The sequence below is a fragment of the Xenopus laevis genome, chromosome 3L, assembly GCF_017654675.1.
Source record: "Xenopus laevis strain J_2021 chromosome 3L, Xenopus_laevis_v10.1, whole genome shotgun sequence".
NCBI lineage: Eukaryota > Metazoa > Chordata > Amphibia > Anura > Pipidae > Xenopus > Xenopus laevis.
In genome coordinates this window covers 156520827-156536218 of record NC_054375.1, presented here as the reverse complement: position 1 = coordinate 156536218, position 15392 = coordinate 156520827, and the positions used below count along the sequence as shown (strand labels likewise).

Sequence of the window (15392 nt, the reverse complement as noted above, 5' to 3'; positions counted from 1 at the left end):
ACCAGCTCCATGTTGTAGCTCCCACCCCTTCCCAGCTATAGTCAGGTGATCCCACTGGTGTCTAATAAAAGGGCAGCCAAGTTTGGGAGTTTTACTTTGAAAGCAGCAAGTAAGTTGCAGGTAAAACTTAGCCCCTTTGTAAAATGTATAATGAAGCAATAGAATTCTTAATGAATCAGATGAAATTGAGCGTAGGACTGGCCAGATATGGGATGACTTTGACGTAGTTATTCAGCTTAAATATATTGCATGAGCACAACTTTCCCTTGTTTGTGATGAATCTCACACTCAAATTCAATTTGGTGCTTTTAAATTCAAAATTGTGAAAAAATTTAAAAATTCTTGAAACTTAGTAAATCTGCCCCTTAGTTATAAACATTATGTTGTGGCGTTAGAATGGGACATTCATAAGAACATAATTACCGTATGGGTTATTAGATTATAGGCAATTAACGTTCTATTGTTATATATAAGGACTGATAGTGGTTGGATTGACCTCTAGTTGCCACTGTTAACTGGAGAGAAGATACACTGACACCCCAGAAGGGACCTGGACTAGTGCAACCCATAAAGTCAGATAAGGATTGCTTCAGCTTTCCAAATAAAAGAAAAGGGCAGTGTTTGTTGAATGGTTTGAGTGAGGGCATATTTAACATTAAACAAATATCAAGGCATTTTTTATCAAGAAATGGTTGTTGCTCTTTTTGGAAAAAGAATTGCAGGTGATTGGGCTTAATAGTGACCGGAAACAACTCCGGAGCCCTATATACATGCTGAGATCACATAACTGGCACCAGCATTTTATAACTGTGGAATCTGCTGGCAGTTGGTCATTTAATATGTGGGCAATTTCACAATCCCATTGTAGCCTACTGCCTTAGTTAAGCACTGATCTATTAGAAACTTGAATTTGAGTTTTGAGTTTTGCCGCTATTTGAGGAAAATCCAAAAAAAATTCAAATTTCATTTTTCTGAAGCCAAATTTTCAAGATTTCCGAATTGTAAAAAAAAAAAAAATCTCAAAAATTTTAATGCAAGATACTCAGCAACTCGAAAGTCAATGGGGTAAATTTATCAAAGAGTGAAGTTCCGCCACTAGAGTGAAATTCCGCAGCTCTCAATTCATTTCTATCGGATTTTGAAAGGCGTATTTATCAATGGGTGAAGTAAAAGTTCACCCTTTGATAAATACGCCTATAAAAATCCCATAGAAATGAATGGAGAGTGGCGGAATTTCACTCTAGTGGCGGGACTTCACTATTAACTTCACTCTTTGATAAATATACCCCAATGGGAGATGTTTTTTCAACATTCAAGTGATATTTGAATTTCAGTTAAGTCAAATGAAATATAAGGATTATTATGACCACATTTTTATATGAATTCAACAATGAGTAAATTGGGCTCCCCGTGTCTCTTAAATTAACCCATTCCACAGTTTTTGTGTGTGTTGGAACTGGCTCTATTTAAAGGGGTGGTTCACCTTCAAACAACTAGTTGGTTTCAGACAGATCACCAGAAATAATGACTTTTTCCAATGACTTTCTATTTTCTATGTGTGACCATTTTTCTAATACTGAAGTTTCAAGTGTCATATTTCTGGGGAACAATCTAAAAATGACTGAATTTGGAAGGTGAACAACCCCTTTAACGCTCAAAGGTGAAACAAATGTCGAGTGACCCCATTATTTCAATTATGTTGATATGTAGGAAAACTTCGACAAACTTTTTTTCTAATGTTGCCCAAAAAGTTCTTTATCTACCATAAAAGGAAAAAATTGATTTTGCCAGGTCTGAGCTAAAATTATTGATATTTCTGATGAGGAAGTTTTTAATAAGATGGGAAATAGGAATGATATATTTATACGGAAGCTTTATAAGCAGTCAAATCTGGAGAAAGTGCTGAAATTTGTCAATTGTGGGCAAATTGTGGGAAGATATAATAGAGTAGTGCAGACATGGGCAGGAGAGACGGGCCGCTGTTACCTGGGAATATCTCTGCTCTGTGTCCTGGTGCCTCCCAGTGTCTGGGACAGAGGCAAAGGCCAAAGAGAGAGGTTGATTAAGGTGAGGGAGGAGGGAATTGAACCCTGGCAGTAGGACAACCACAGGGGATAGAAACCTGCCCTGATCTATTCAGAACTGGAAGGGGTAACGTGAAATGGAACCTAAAGCTGCCCATACATGAGTAGATCCTCACATGTGGCCTTATCACTAAACACATTTTATTGAATCAAATTAATGGACGTCAGATCAAAGACCCTGGGGTTCTATGCATCCAAAACCAGCTGGATTTTCACAGACTATCCCCAGAGGAACTATCCAGGGCCTGTATAAACAAATCTACCCCTGACCAAGTCCCTGTAATTACATAAGTTATACATGACCCTCCTGATTTCCCTATCTACAAGATTGTACGTAAATGTTCTCCTATCAATATGTCTAGTTAATAGGTAGGGTTGTTCCCTATGCAGGGGGTTCTCCTGTCTATCAATATGTCTGGCCTATAGTAGGTACGGTTGCTCCCTTTGCAGGGGGTTTCCGGTCAGTACAAAACACAAGTGTGATGTTACAACTGCAGTGATATCACAGAGGCAGGACAATGACAAGTTGGAGAGTTGGTGGGTTGGGAGTAGATCCAAGAGGGGGAGGCTGTAGTGGCAGTGGCGAAGGCCCAAGATTTTAAAGACCAAGTTGGAGGGAAAATTGACCTGGGAGGTAAGTTTACTAGCAATGCCCCAACTTTAGCTAGCTAGGTGGCAACCCTAATGGTTGGTTTGTACTTAACATAACTTCCTCATTCCCCCACCATGAGACATACTTTCATGCATTGACATGAGTCTTTACCCCCCCCCCCACATTGACCTCTGCTCCTATTGTATTGTTACTTTAATGTTTGTAGGGTTATCCTATAAATGAGTGTATGACTTGAGCTTAGCAGAGTAAACATGGCAGCTCCCACCCCCATGGAAAACGATAAACAAAAACAAATATAAATCCTAAACATGACAGGTTCTCTCCCATGGGGGTACATTTATCACGAGGGGGGGGGCAGAGGCAGTTCAGAACAATATCATTTAGCTAAGGACACATCTGTAGCAGATCTGTAACCATTGGCTGCCCAGTTGTGTTGTGCCTCTATATAAAACTAAGCAGATTCAGTTTCATGGTGTCAGTCTGCCCCTTTCACAATACACTGATTACGAGTTTAAAGGTTAAATCCTTATCAATGCCAGGCAAGATTGTGAAACCAGGGAGAGACTGTTAGAGAGTTAGTCTACTTGGGGCTCTGGGACGCTCCAGTCATGGGGAATCTGCCACTTTAAGGCTTATCATGGCTTGCCAGGGTCCCATGAAGATGGGTTACCACGGGGTCCTACGGCTCATCCTCCCATTGGTTCTCCTATTTCTGTTCCTGTATATGAGCATCACCAAACTACGTAAGTTATTAAAGCTCCCAGCACTTGCACTCTGTTCTGTGCTCCCATAGTAACTAACTATTCTCTTTACTGAATCTCCTTTTTCTTTCCATCCACCTGTTCAACCACATTATTAACTTCTATTAAGTATTAACTTCGTTGTCCAATGAGAAAAAAAAAATCCATGGCTTCTCTGGTTCATACGAAATGAGGATAATATCTCTATAAGGTGTCCCTAATCCCTGTCTTTTTGGTGTGGAAGCTACAGGTTCTCTTTTTGAAATAAATAAGCAACATATGCCTGAAATCAGTCAGTTGTGACCATGGCGATATGAAGGGTGTTCAACAAGGGTTCCACTAAAAAGGGGACTCCAGGCTTAAAATACACATATTTAAGTCAAAGTGAATTTTTTCTTTATATCAACCTCTGTAGGCAGCTGTAAAGCTGGTCAGAAGATAAAGAATCCATCATACTTTGTACACTCCTTGGGCGACCAATGCACTATTCTACTCAGGGCACCATGTACTCTAAAGTTGACCCATTTGTGAACAGGCACCAAGGTGCCAGTGTATGATTTGGGACGGGCCACTGAAGTGATTCATTGACGGAACCTGACATTAGGCGGAAGCAGCCAGGGTGGTATCAGCTCAACTTTTTTTTTGTACGTGCCACTGGTTGTTGAAATGATAAGCATGTGTTTTTATTTGATAGGCCTCATATATTAATAATGGGCAAAGTAAAAAAAAAACAAAAAAAACCCAGCAACTTCATTACACACATGAGTCAAGCAATGACGCAATACAGGTGATACATTTGAATTTCTTTGTAAATTGTTGATGCATAATGTTCACAATACAAAAAGATGTCACATGACCACCAATAACATCCATAATGGTAAACTGGCCAAGATAGATGCTTACATGATTTGGTTCTGAATTCTTCTACATCTTTCCCACAGCAGGTGTTTACCTCCATGAGTGCATCCAAGATGGGAAGCCCTGCAGCCAGATTCAGAATGATGTGATTGAGGAAGTTAAAGTGAGTTCAATATAAGAAAAACTCTAAGCACCCCACTGTAGATAATGGTTCATTTGCACACAAAAAAACCCACTATAAACTCGCCCACCCTTGGACAAGCATATGACTGCCCTAAAGGGATCAGCCTCAGTGTCACTGCACTATTCAAACTGAGGGTAGTTCCTCCCATGTTCCTTCATTAGGTAGACCTCAGTCATAGGCCTATGACTAATGAACCCTAATATAGACAAAGAATTCCTTTCAGACTTCCATTTTACTCAGAATGTGTCCCTGATATATGAAACTCTGTAGAGAACTGGAATGAAAGGAGCAATCTGTGCAGACAATAAGCTCTACAGCAGCCTGTTATTCATCAGCAATGGCCTGTAATTATTGTATTTAAGAACACATTTTATTGCTTTTAAATATGGACCTTTCCAGGTAGAACCTTCCACGTCCTTCAAGCTGGATCCATCAGACGTGCAGTTGTTAGAGGATGTTCTGAAGAACTGCAAGCAGCATGAGTTTCAGATTGGGAGGATGGTGGAGGCCTTCCGCTTCTGTGTGACAGAGAAGAAGGATATCTTGCTGGAGGAATATCTCACAGCATGGAGACAGCTGATCAAGTGAGGAGGGGCAAGGTCCTATTGAAAGATGGATATTTTGCTATAAATGTAGTTCCCTTAGGCCCCTCCACATCTGGATCCCCTGTTGTTGCTGTAATGGGGAATATTGGAACCTAGCTCCTATTTTCAACTTGAGAATTTCATATTAAACATCAATGCACTGAACCAAGCAGGTATCCCTGATAGAGACAAAACCAGGCAAATGTATATAGGACCCACTATGGAAGCCCAAACAGAGTGGTACTATAAAACCCAAATTCCCAAAAATGCATTTTTTCCCCAAAGGAGACATCTATCTAAGGGGAGTATGCCTCTGAATTCATCCTCAAAGCCCCATATCCATCTTATCTTGATAGGTTCTAACCCTCTCCCACATGTCCTTACAATTGCTCAATGGCTCTTGGATGCTGTACGTTTAAGGAGCATCAAGAAACATTTTGCAAGTATATGTCATGTTACATCAAACAAATTTAGCTTTTATATATAAGTATAAGCACTGTGGGTAAATATTTGACCCATCACTAACTGGGTTTAATTTGTAGAACCCCACATGGTGAGAGAACAATGGAGCTTTATGTTCCTTCACAAAAGTCCAAACATAGTTCCCAACACTATGACATGGGAAAATGCAACAGGCAGATTAGTATATAATTAGTATATATATTAGGTATAAGACTTGAAATAAAATAATTCTGATACTATAATTCTAATTTGTGTTCCTTGCTCAGGTTCATGGATGCCTTAGGTGCTGTCTTCACCTTCATCTCCAGCGAAGCTATGACCAAGGTCAACATTCTCCAAGGATATCTAAATGGAGAACATGGGAAACACTACAGAACTGTTACCTCCATGGTAAAGTATGAGCTGGAGAATGAAGTGGTCAACTTCAAAGAACTACCACCTAATCATGTACCTTCTGGGTGTCGAACACTCTTGCGCCTGCACCGGGCCCTGAAGTTTTTAGAGGTATTCCTTTACAATCTAGGTATGAGTGTTGGACGGGATAAAACTTCTGAGATGTGTGCCGATGCATACCGCAAGACCCTATCACACCATCACAGCTGGTTAATTCGGCAGGTTGCTGAGGTGGCCTTCCTTGCACTCCCACCTCTTGAGGACATGTATAAGGTGGTATGTGTGAGCCATCACAAAGAGGCCAAGATTGTCCTTCTGACCACTGTAGATGACATAGTTAAAGTCTACAACATTACCCAGGAGGTGTATACAGAACATGGTATGCTGGACCTGCCATGAAGATGGACTAAATATAGTAAATTTCTTTATGAATAAATGGAGGATAAATAAAAAAAGTCAGATACTGTCTGATACCAAATACTTTGTATGGTTTGCTATGAAGCAGCCATATGTGAAGTCCAAGGATAGATCTTTCAACAGACGTTTTATCTGTAGTTAACTTTCTAATGTGAAGTTCACGGTTCCATTGATGGAGTTGCCTATACATAATAATAAAATTCAGTTGTTTGGTAATAAATGTTCTTTTTCTTATGGAGGTGTAGGTGACCAAATGAGCAGATCTGGGCCCAACAGAGACCTGTCTAAAGAGGACTGCAACAATGTGTCTTTGTGAGGATTTTGAAACCTGCCAATTTTCAGTCTGATATGAGTTGGGCCGGCCTGTTGGTGGTTCCCAAACATTGTCGGAGAGACTGCCAACTCAGTCAGCACATGTATGACGGCCTTTAAAGAGTCTTCTCAGTCTCAGATGAACATTAGGGTGATTGTCAGAATAGTGTTTTCATATATCTGTAACTAAGTTACAGCAAAAAGTGTGGGCATAACCAAAGTTTGGACCACAGGTGCTTCACTTCTAAAAGTATAAAAGCTGGTGCATTCGAGGTTCCCAAATTGAGATGCTACATGCAATGAATGAACTGTCTGGGTAAGATTTCGGGTAAATAACCCTCTGCTATTCAGGACATAGTAGGGTGAATGTTATGAGCTGACAGGTGGGCCTAAACAAATATTTAAACTAAATTAAAGCAAGGTTGAAGGTTGAAACATATCTGTGAATAGAGCTGGGTGCTCTGCTCAGGACCTGGAGCTTAGGGAGGCAAACAATACCACAATAGATTCAATCAGTCACTCTTCTGCTCCAACTGTGCACCCACCAGCCATGGCACCCAAAGCATGTGTCTCTCTTACCTTCCCCTAAATCCAGCCCTGCCTACCCCAACTTCTAGACATAAATCCACCAACCTTCATAATAGCGATCCAACAGAAAGTATATTGTCTATCTTCCCTTTTGTACTCACCAAGAGATGCAACTTGACACTCCTCAAACAATGGCATGATAGCCCACCTACAGGCTCCAAATCTCACTAGGAATATCAACTCTTATTTCCCTACAGCCTATCTGCTTTAGGCAGAGCAACATAAATTAGACTGACTATGATGTAGGTTGTAATCTTCACCTACCACCATCCCCAGTGTAACCGCACACGTACAGGAGCCCACATGTAGCTGCTATCAGGATAAACCAGGACGAGAAAAAGTAGATGAGTATGAGGGAATTTGCATGTAAGCACCAATGCTGTGTGTGGTAGGTGCCCTTTAATCTGGGAAGGCAGGTGTCTTTTGTAACCTCAACTGACATGTACATCTACATAATAAAATACTTATTTTTGAGTTGAGCTTCCCCTTTTTAGATGCTCACAGATGCAGACGTCGACTATATTTCCCAGGATCATTGCTGGGAATTATAGGCATGCAGCTCAATCTACCCCTGTAGTCCTTTAATTCATACAGATGAAGAGTGTTTCATTGACTTCCCCTTTAATTCATTCCTGAATGGGGAATGAACCGTGCGGAGGGGGGGTGTCTTTGTTTGAGAGCGGTGGGGGGGGGAGGTGGCACCAATTGAACTGGTCATTTCCATCTGGTCTCTGTTGCTTGGACTACATTTCCCAGTATGCCACAGTTCTGGGAGGAAGTGCCAGGAAATCTGCTGCTGTCTGTCTCCTGCAGGGTCAGGCATTCCCTGAGCTGGCTTTTTATGGCTGGTGGGGGCTGGGCGACGTAAGGAGAGAAGTGACATTCGATACAATGAAGAGGAAGGCTGAGTCCCTGGGGCTGTGACAGTAAGAGAAAAGGCTACTGGGATACAGATTTCCATGCTAGCCCATAACAGCGGAGAAACACCGGGGATTAACAGCTCCATTGTACTGCCCGGCACGACTACTGAAATCTGCATTCATTCTGGGCTTTGCTGGATCTTGGCTAGAGGCTACTGATGCATCCGGCTCGGAAGATACAACTGCTGACTACTGGATTTAGCAATGTGGCCATGAGATTATACAGTAAGAAGGCGTTTTGTGTTATGAATACTCCTCAGGATTCTGGTCGGAAAATTGCACTGCTGGAAATTGGGCTGAGGCTCACAACTTCGACCCATTTTCCCTACATTTACTGAGTATAAGTGGGACATTTGGTTTGTCGGCAGATTCCTATTACTATGGGAAATAATCTGTTCTATCCACCATCTGAGCTTGGTAGGTAGTCTCTAAATTCACACCCAACTCATCCATCCACCTCAACATCAGCTGCATCTCAATTAGATCCCACCAAGACTGGAGTTCGTAGACCTTCGTACATGGGATTCAACACTACAGACTCCCCTTTAGTCCAAAACCTTCAAACTTTTAACGTATATCAAGCACAGATCAACCCACCTGTTCCACGGGGTCAAGGATGGACCGACACCGGGCAGAAAAGCTCATCCAGATTGCACGAGAGTGTCTCCTGTTTGGGAAGAGTAGAGAAGCTCTTAACTATCTCACCCAGGCTCAGAGCATCTACCCCACCCGAACCGCTGCCCGGCTGATCAGTGGCATCCGTGAGACTTGGTTTAAGACCCAAAACGGCCATTCTGAACCAAGATACCCCCATTTTGAACAAAGGGATTACTGGGACAACCGTCACTATGGCTTTGGCACCAGTGATGAGCCAACATGGGAGGAGGAAGAAGAAGAAGCAGAAGCAGAGGAAGAAGAAAGGCTGAATTCTAGAATGGAGGAGGAAGATGATTACTACTCTCTACTAGGTGTCAGCAAGGATGCCAATGAGGAGACCCTGAGGAAGGCTTACCTCAAACTGGCCCTGAAGTACCACCCTGACAAAAACAGCTCCCCGGGGGCCACTGAGGCCTTCAAGGTGAGTAACAGGGTATGTGCATTGGGGAGTATTTGAGTGAATTTCACATTAGTCAGGTACTCATTATATCCATTTAGTCCTATATAATATCATAATCACCCCCATAGCTTCCGTTACACAGTCCATGGTTGTGTTCTCTTTTACATTTAGCCTCCTTTTCCTCCCCACAGTCCAGAGTTGCATGGCACATAGGGCCACTATCAGTAATCATGGGGCCCTATTCTAGTACAATAGCAGAGCCCTGACTCTCAGTGGCTCCAAATGTTAGTTCACTGATCACCCGAGCAGTAAGCCCTGCAAACAAGTAGAATTAGGCTTCAACGAAAACAGTGCCATGCATGGCCACTCTCCTGATCCACCATGGCCACACCCCACCATGGCCACACCCCATTACAGATAGCACATGTAAGATTCCACCTATGGCTACATGGCTCTACATTATGCAAACCTGGCACTGCTCCTAGCTCAGTGTGGAGGTTGAATATAGGACCCAGACCCTCATAAGGCACCCAAAATTGTGAATGGGAACCCTATGGCAGGCAGGAGAAAGAACTAGAACTTGTACATTAAATACTATGACGTAGGTGGTGGTACATTCAGCCAATCTGGAATTATTCTCAGGATTTCTCTGGTATTCTCTCATTTTAAAGGGAAACTGTCACTGATACAAATGTCCCCCCAAACCGTAGTGGACACTGAATTATTTATTTTCTCAAAAAGGTTTAAAGGGGAAGTAAAGTCTAAAATAGAATAAGGCTAGAAATGCTGTATTTTGTATACTAAACATAAACATGAACTTACTGCACCACAAGCCTAATCAAACAAATGATTTATGCTTTTAAAGTTAGCCACAGGGGGTGACCATCTTATAATTTTACTATACATCTTTGCAAGACCAAGACTGTGCACATGCTCAGTGTAGTCTGGGCTGCTTAGGGATTGTCATAAATGATCAAAACAGCACAAGTCAAATAATATCTGCCAGAAGCCGATACAGCAAGACTGATTAATAATCAGAATATACAGACTGCACTGGCTCCTGTGTTTTCATGTAATCTAATGTGGATTTTATAGTTTTTGTATTGTTTAATACAAACTTTCTCCAACTTTGCAGAACCAGTGGCTGCAGCAAAATAATCCTCCAAATACAATCCCAGTTTATCTGTTTAAATCTGGCTCCATGATCTTTGTCCCTGCAGCTGGAGTTGGAAACAGTAAAGGGGATGTAAAGGCAAAAATAAAATAAATACAAATCTCTACACAGTCGCCGACTGCTCTACAGGGAAACAAACAAAGCTGCTTGAGTTCTGCATGGCTGGGAAGTAAGGCGGGGCTCCCCCTGCTGTACATAAGTATGATTGTTTCCCTGAAGAGAAGTTAGGGACCATCTGACAATTCCTATCCACAGCAGTAAATGAAGGGAGAATTTCACTGCATACAGTCAGGTTTCTTATAAAAACTGTACACATTTTTTTAATTGAAGTATATTGGAGATAGGTTTCTTTTTCATTAAAGAAAGTAAAAATTGGATTTTGTTTTTTTGCCTTTACATGCCCTTTAATATTTTCCCCAATGGTTTACGAGTGTGCTTCCTCAACCTAACTTTCTCTCTGCTGCAAACAGCACAACTTTGCTGTGTGTATTGCAAATTGCTGGAATCAGCCAATTTGAGTAGGGAGGAATCTGTCAGTGACTGCCAGCAAGTGTGTGTTGTATGCAGCTAGGGGAAAATGTTAGGGTGAGAGACTTGCAAATAAACATTTAAAACATATAAAATATTTGTGACCTTTCAGACATTCACTCCACTTGAGTGGATCTTTTTATACTATTGATGTTCCCCAGCTCTTCAGTCTGGAATTAAATTGATTTCTATAGTAGGTTCCTACTGATCCAAGATTTTGCTTAATGCTCTTGTGTCTAAGGTCTAGTAAATGACCCTTAACAATCATCATAATGGTGACTATGCGTGCCCAGATGTGGCTGACATGGTTATACATTTCCAATATTCAGATGTCTAGGCATCTTCTGTATGACGCATGGGTGTGATGGGGGGGAATTTTCCACTGACAGTTGTGTATGACAGCTGTGTTGTTTGAACTTTTCATCATACCCCTCATGTCATGTGATGGGGCACTGGAAGACATGGAAGTTTTGGAAATCACATGTCCCTCTCTCTTCTCTTGTCCTGGGTGATTAGTACATTGATACTGGGCCATCCACGTGGCCTGCCAAGTTGCACAACATGCTACAGTTTGGTTGGTCTGATTAATACCAGTTTTGCTCTCTGGCCCCCACAGACACGCTGAAGGCTCAGGCATTCACTGCAACTCTTTGCTGCCTCTTTAATTCAAAAGGCAGAGGCAGCAATTCTGCAGCCCCTCAGCAAGTAAATTATCTGAGCTAAGTGCTGCTGATCATCCATAGACCGGGGGTATCAGGGAACAGAGGATGATCCCACATGGCACCTGAGTAAGTAGAAATACGCTGACCTTGTATTATTTTGGAAATTGACTCTCTGCAGTTCCCACAAAGGTCAGGCTGTCTCTGCAGTGGCACAGCTGTTCCTCTCCGTGTGACTTCTGGCAGCTAAAGGTATGGAAGGTACACGACGTGCACTGCTCGTTGCTTCTTAAAGTCCTGCCAGCTACGGCAATGGGTTGCTCACATGGCATAGGGTCTTCCATGCCAGGGAAGGTTCTTAACAGGATATATCTAAGTTTTAGAGGGTTTTAACTGGTAAGCTCATAGCAGATATCTGAAGATAGAGTTGCACTTGTGTCAATCTATTTGGGATAATCAATATTTTTTCTATTTATCCTCCAGGCCATTGGGAAAGCCTTTTCTGTCCTGGGTGACCCAGCGCAGAGGAAAAATTACGATGATGCCCAAGCCAGGGCTCGAGTAGTTTCACAGCCAGACCTCACCACAGAGGATCTCTTTGATCTGTTCTTCAAGGGCCATTTCCCAGGGTACACCTGCAGCCAGCAATATCAGCAGCCGAGGTCTACAAACAGACGGCAAGGAGACAGAGGACAGAGGTGGGAGGAAGAGGAAGGTGGCCGACAGCAATGGCGGCATGGAGAGGACACGAGACAAGATCATGGGAGAGAAAGGAAATGGAGCGAGGAGAGGCAAGGTGGAGGACATACGCCAAAATGGTGGGAAAGGGAAAAGAAGCCTGAAAGTGGAAAGGGAAGATGGAGCAAAAATGCTAAACAAGATGGGAAGCAATCTAAAGTAAATGAGGAAAGGAAAAATGACGGAGGAAAGGGAAGACCGAAGTGGCGGGATGCAAAAGAACAAGACAACAGAAGGTCAAGGTGGCGGGAAGAATTAGCACGACAGGAAGCAAGATGGACTAGGAGGCAGGAAGAAGACAACTCCAATGGCGCAAGACAAAAGAATGCATATTCTGCATTCATCCAAGTCCTGCCAGTTCTTCTCTTGGTGGTGATCTCTGTTGTGGCTCAGCTGACTGCTACCACCCCAGCCTACAGCTTGCACCCCAGGCCTTCCTCAGGCCTGACTGTCTCACGAGAGACACAGACCCTGGCTATCATCTACTTTGTCCGGCAGGATTTTGGAAGTCGTTACCAAGGCAAAGCCCTCGAGGAGCTTGAAAGGACAGTGGAAAAAGATTACGTGGAGCACGCGCAGGCCGAATGCTGGAAGGAGAAGCAGCAGAAGTCAGACTTGACCAATCTGGCCAGACTCTACAGAGATGAGAGACTAAGAGAGAAGGCTGAAAGCCTCAAGCTGGAGAACTGCCAGAAGCTATTAAATCTCATGAAACAGAGAAAACCAGGTTGATGCCCTTCAGACTCTGAGGGGTGTAGGGAGTATTTGGAGAACATGGTTGCTAGGTCCTATTTGCACGGAGACATTTGGACAATAGAAAAAATAAACCTTACATGGATTTTACAAGATTAGTAGCTGCCCGTAACATTTTAGTAAATGCAAACCCTTCCGACATCCAGTGGGTCCTTTATATGGAGCCTGCCACTGACTTGTGGCCAAACCTCCCTTTCCAAGGGGATCACAATGTTCTTCCTGTAGAGTGCCAAACCCTTTCCATTAAAATGTGATTCAAAGTCTGAAATACTGGTTCCCTACGAAGTGCATCCTTTTTCTTAAAGGAGAAGGAAAGCTCCAAGACAGTTTATTGCCAACATATTAGCCACAATAGTGCAAGCTAGAATGCTATATTTATTCTGCAGAATGCTTTACCATACCTGAGTAAACAGCTCTATAAGCTCTGTTTGTTTAGGATAGCAGCTGCCATATTAGCTTGGTGTGTCATCACTTCCTGCCTGAGTCTCTCCCTGCTCACTTACAGCTCTGAGCTCAGATTACAGCAGGGATGGGAGGAGGGGTGGAGAGAGGAACAAACTGAGCATGCTCAAGCCCTAGCCCTGGAGGTTTAAGCTGAAAACAGGAAGTCTGATACAGAAGCCCATGAGTACACAATAGAAGGAAAGAAATGTGCTGTTTCTTTTGACAGAGGACTCAGAGCAGAATTACTTTGAGGGGTTACTGGTGTATTTATATAGACCTTTCTGATAAAGCTTACTTAGTTTTAGCCTTTCCTTCTCCTTTAATGGACAGCATAAGTTAAAATCACTATGAGGTTGCTTGGGGCTGGGGAGCCTCTTTTACAGAAAAAAAGCACTGGTCCCCAGTATTTGGCTCGGAATCAGAGCGCTGCCATCTTTTTCAGGTCCCAGATGTTCCTGGGTATAAGAGAGGCCCAGAACCCATTTCTCTATTGCAAATGCTCCCAGCCCAAGTCTGAGCAAAGACTATTTGGAAATAAAAGATGGTGACAAGGGACTCCCCAGCCAAGTATCAAAAATTGTCAAAAAATTTGCACCCCCAGATAGGACAACCAATTTGACTGTGAACCTCTTATACACCCCAGTCCCATAATACACCTTGATATATATTTATTTATAATGACTAAACAAGGGGCAGATATTTTCCTTTGCACTGTGCTCTTCCTTTGGGACATGAAGGCCAGATTCCATCTTCCTGTCTAGTGATGAGGAGTCATTTCCTTAGGGCAGGGCTCAATTATTTTGCTATAAGGTATCAGCTTCCTTATTTATTCTGTGTATTTTGGGGTGAAAGATGTGTTACAAAAATGCAGTTTTTCTATGTTTATTGCTAATAAACCATCATTTATTCACCAAACTGGTCCCTTTGTTATGTCACATGATCCGTGAGATCCAATGCCGTTAGCTGAATGGAACACTCGGGAACTAAACTGGCGTCCCAGCAAAGTGAACAAATGGGAACTCCAGTGGGAAAGGAAGGTGGTAAATATATATATATAATACACAAGAGCCATGAATATCCTGCAAATTATATAGTTAATAAAGTACCCCCTCTTGTAAAATATAAGGATATTATAAGTTACCGAGGAGTTTCATGACCATGAGCCGAGTGTTTTTATACAGGTCATGGAACTCCGAGGTGTTTTTTAATATCCTTATATTTTACAAGAGGGGGTACTTTATTTATTATAATATACACATTGCAGAGAGTCATGTGACAGAAATGACATCAGAACTCACCGTTTATAACTGATGACATCAGAACTCACCATTTATAAGGATATCATTTACAAAATATTCATGGCTTTTGTGTATTATATCCTTATAAACGCTGCTTAGTGATGTCACCCGTCTAATTGGTGCTTAGTGATGTCATTTCAGTCACAAGACTCACTGAAACATGTGCAATATATGAAACAAAGTAGCCACTGTTAAAAAATGTGAGGATATCAGGATATTTTTATGGTCATGTAAGTTCTCAGTAATATCTTTATAATACACAAAAGCTGTGAATATTTTGTAAATTATATCCTTATAAACAGTGAGTAGTGATGTCATAAGTTATAAACGGTGAGTAGTGATGTAATTTCTGTCACATGACTCACTAAAATTTGTGTATTATAATAAATAAAGTACCCCCAGTTGTAAAATATGAGGATATTATAAGTTACCTCGGAGTTCCATGACATGAAACTCCTCGGTACCTTATAATATCCTCATATTTTACAAGAGGGGGTACTTTATTCACTATTTATTTTACAACAGGGGGTACTTTATTCACTATATATATACACACACACACACATTTTTTTTTTTACAGAAAATG

At 42.0% G+C, this 15392-nt stretch overlaps 2 protein-coding genes across 3 annotated transcripts; both read left to right on the top strand.

Moving 5' to 3' along the window:
• The first annotated feature begins 3238 nt into the window (after positions 1-3238).
• gltpd2.L (glycolipid transfer protein domain containing 2 L homeolog) lies at positions 3239-6526 on the top strand. 2 transcript variants are annotated; one of them, XM_041587387.1, is made up of 4 exons: positions 3239-3440; positions 4382-4458; positions 4879-5063; positions 5792-6526. In XM_041587387.1, exons 1-4 carry the CDS (start codon positions 3335-3337, stop codon positions 6315-6317), a joined length of 894 nt encoding a protein of 297 aa, XP_041443321.1. In that variant the 5' UTR covers positions 3239-3334; the 3' UTR covers positions 6318-6526. The 2 variants fall into 2 exon arrangements, with proteins under 2 accessions (XP_041443321.1, XP_018109327.1); XM_018253838.2 differs by having other exon boundaries at positions 3241-3440; positions 4379-4458.
• Positions 6527-7984: 1458 nt separating this feature from the next.
• On the top strand, positions 7985-14423 carry LOC108711787 (dnaJ homolog subfamily C member 18). Its single transcript, XM_018253837.2, has 2 exons — positions 7985-9233; positions 12057-14423. Exons 1-2 carry the CDS (start codon positions 8772-8774, stop codon positions 13041-13043), a joined length of 1449 nt encoding a protein of 482 aa, XP_018109326.1. The 5' UTR covers positions 7985-8771; the 3' UTR covers positions 13044-14423.
• Positions 14424-15392: the final 969 nt, after the last annotated feature.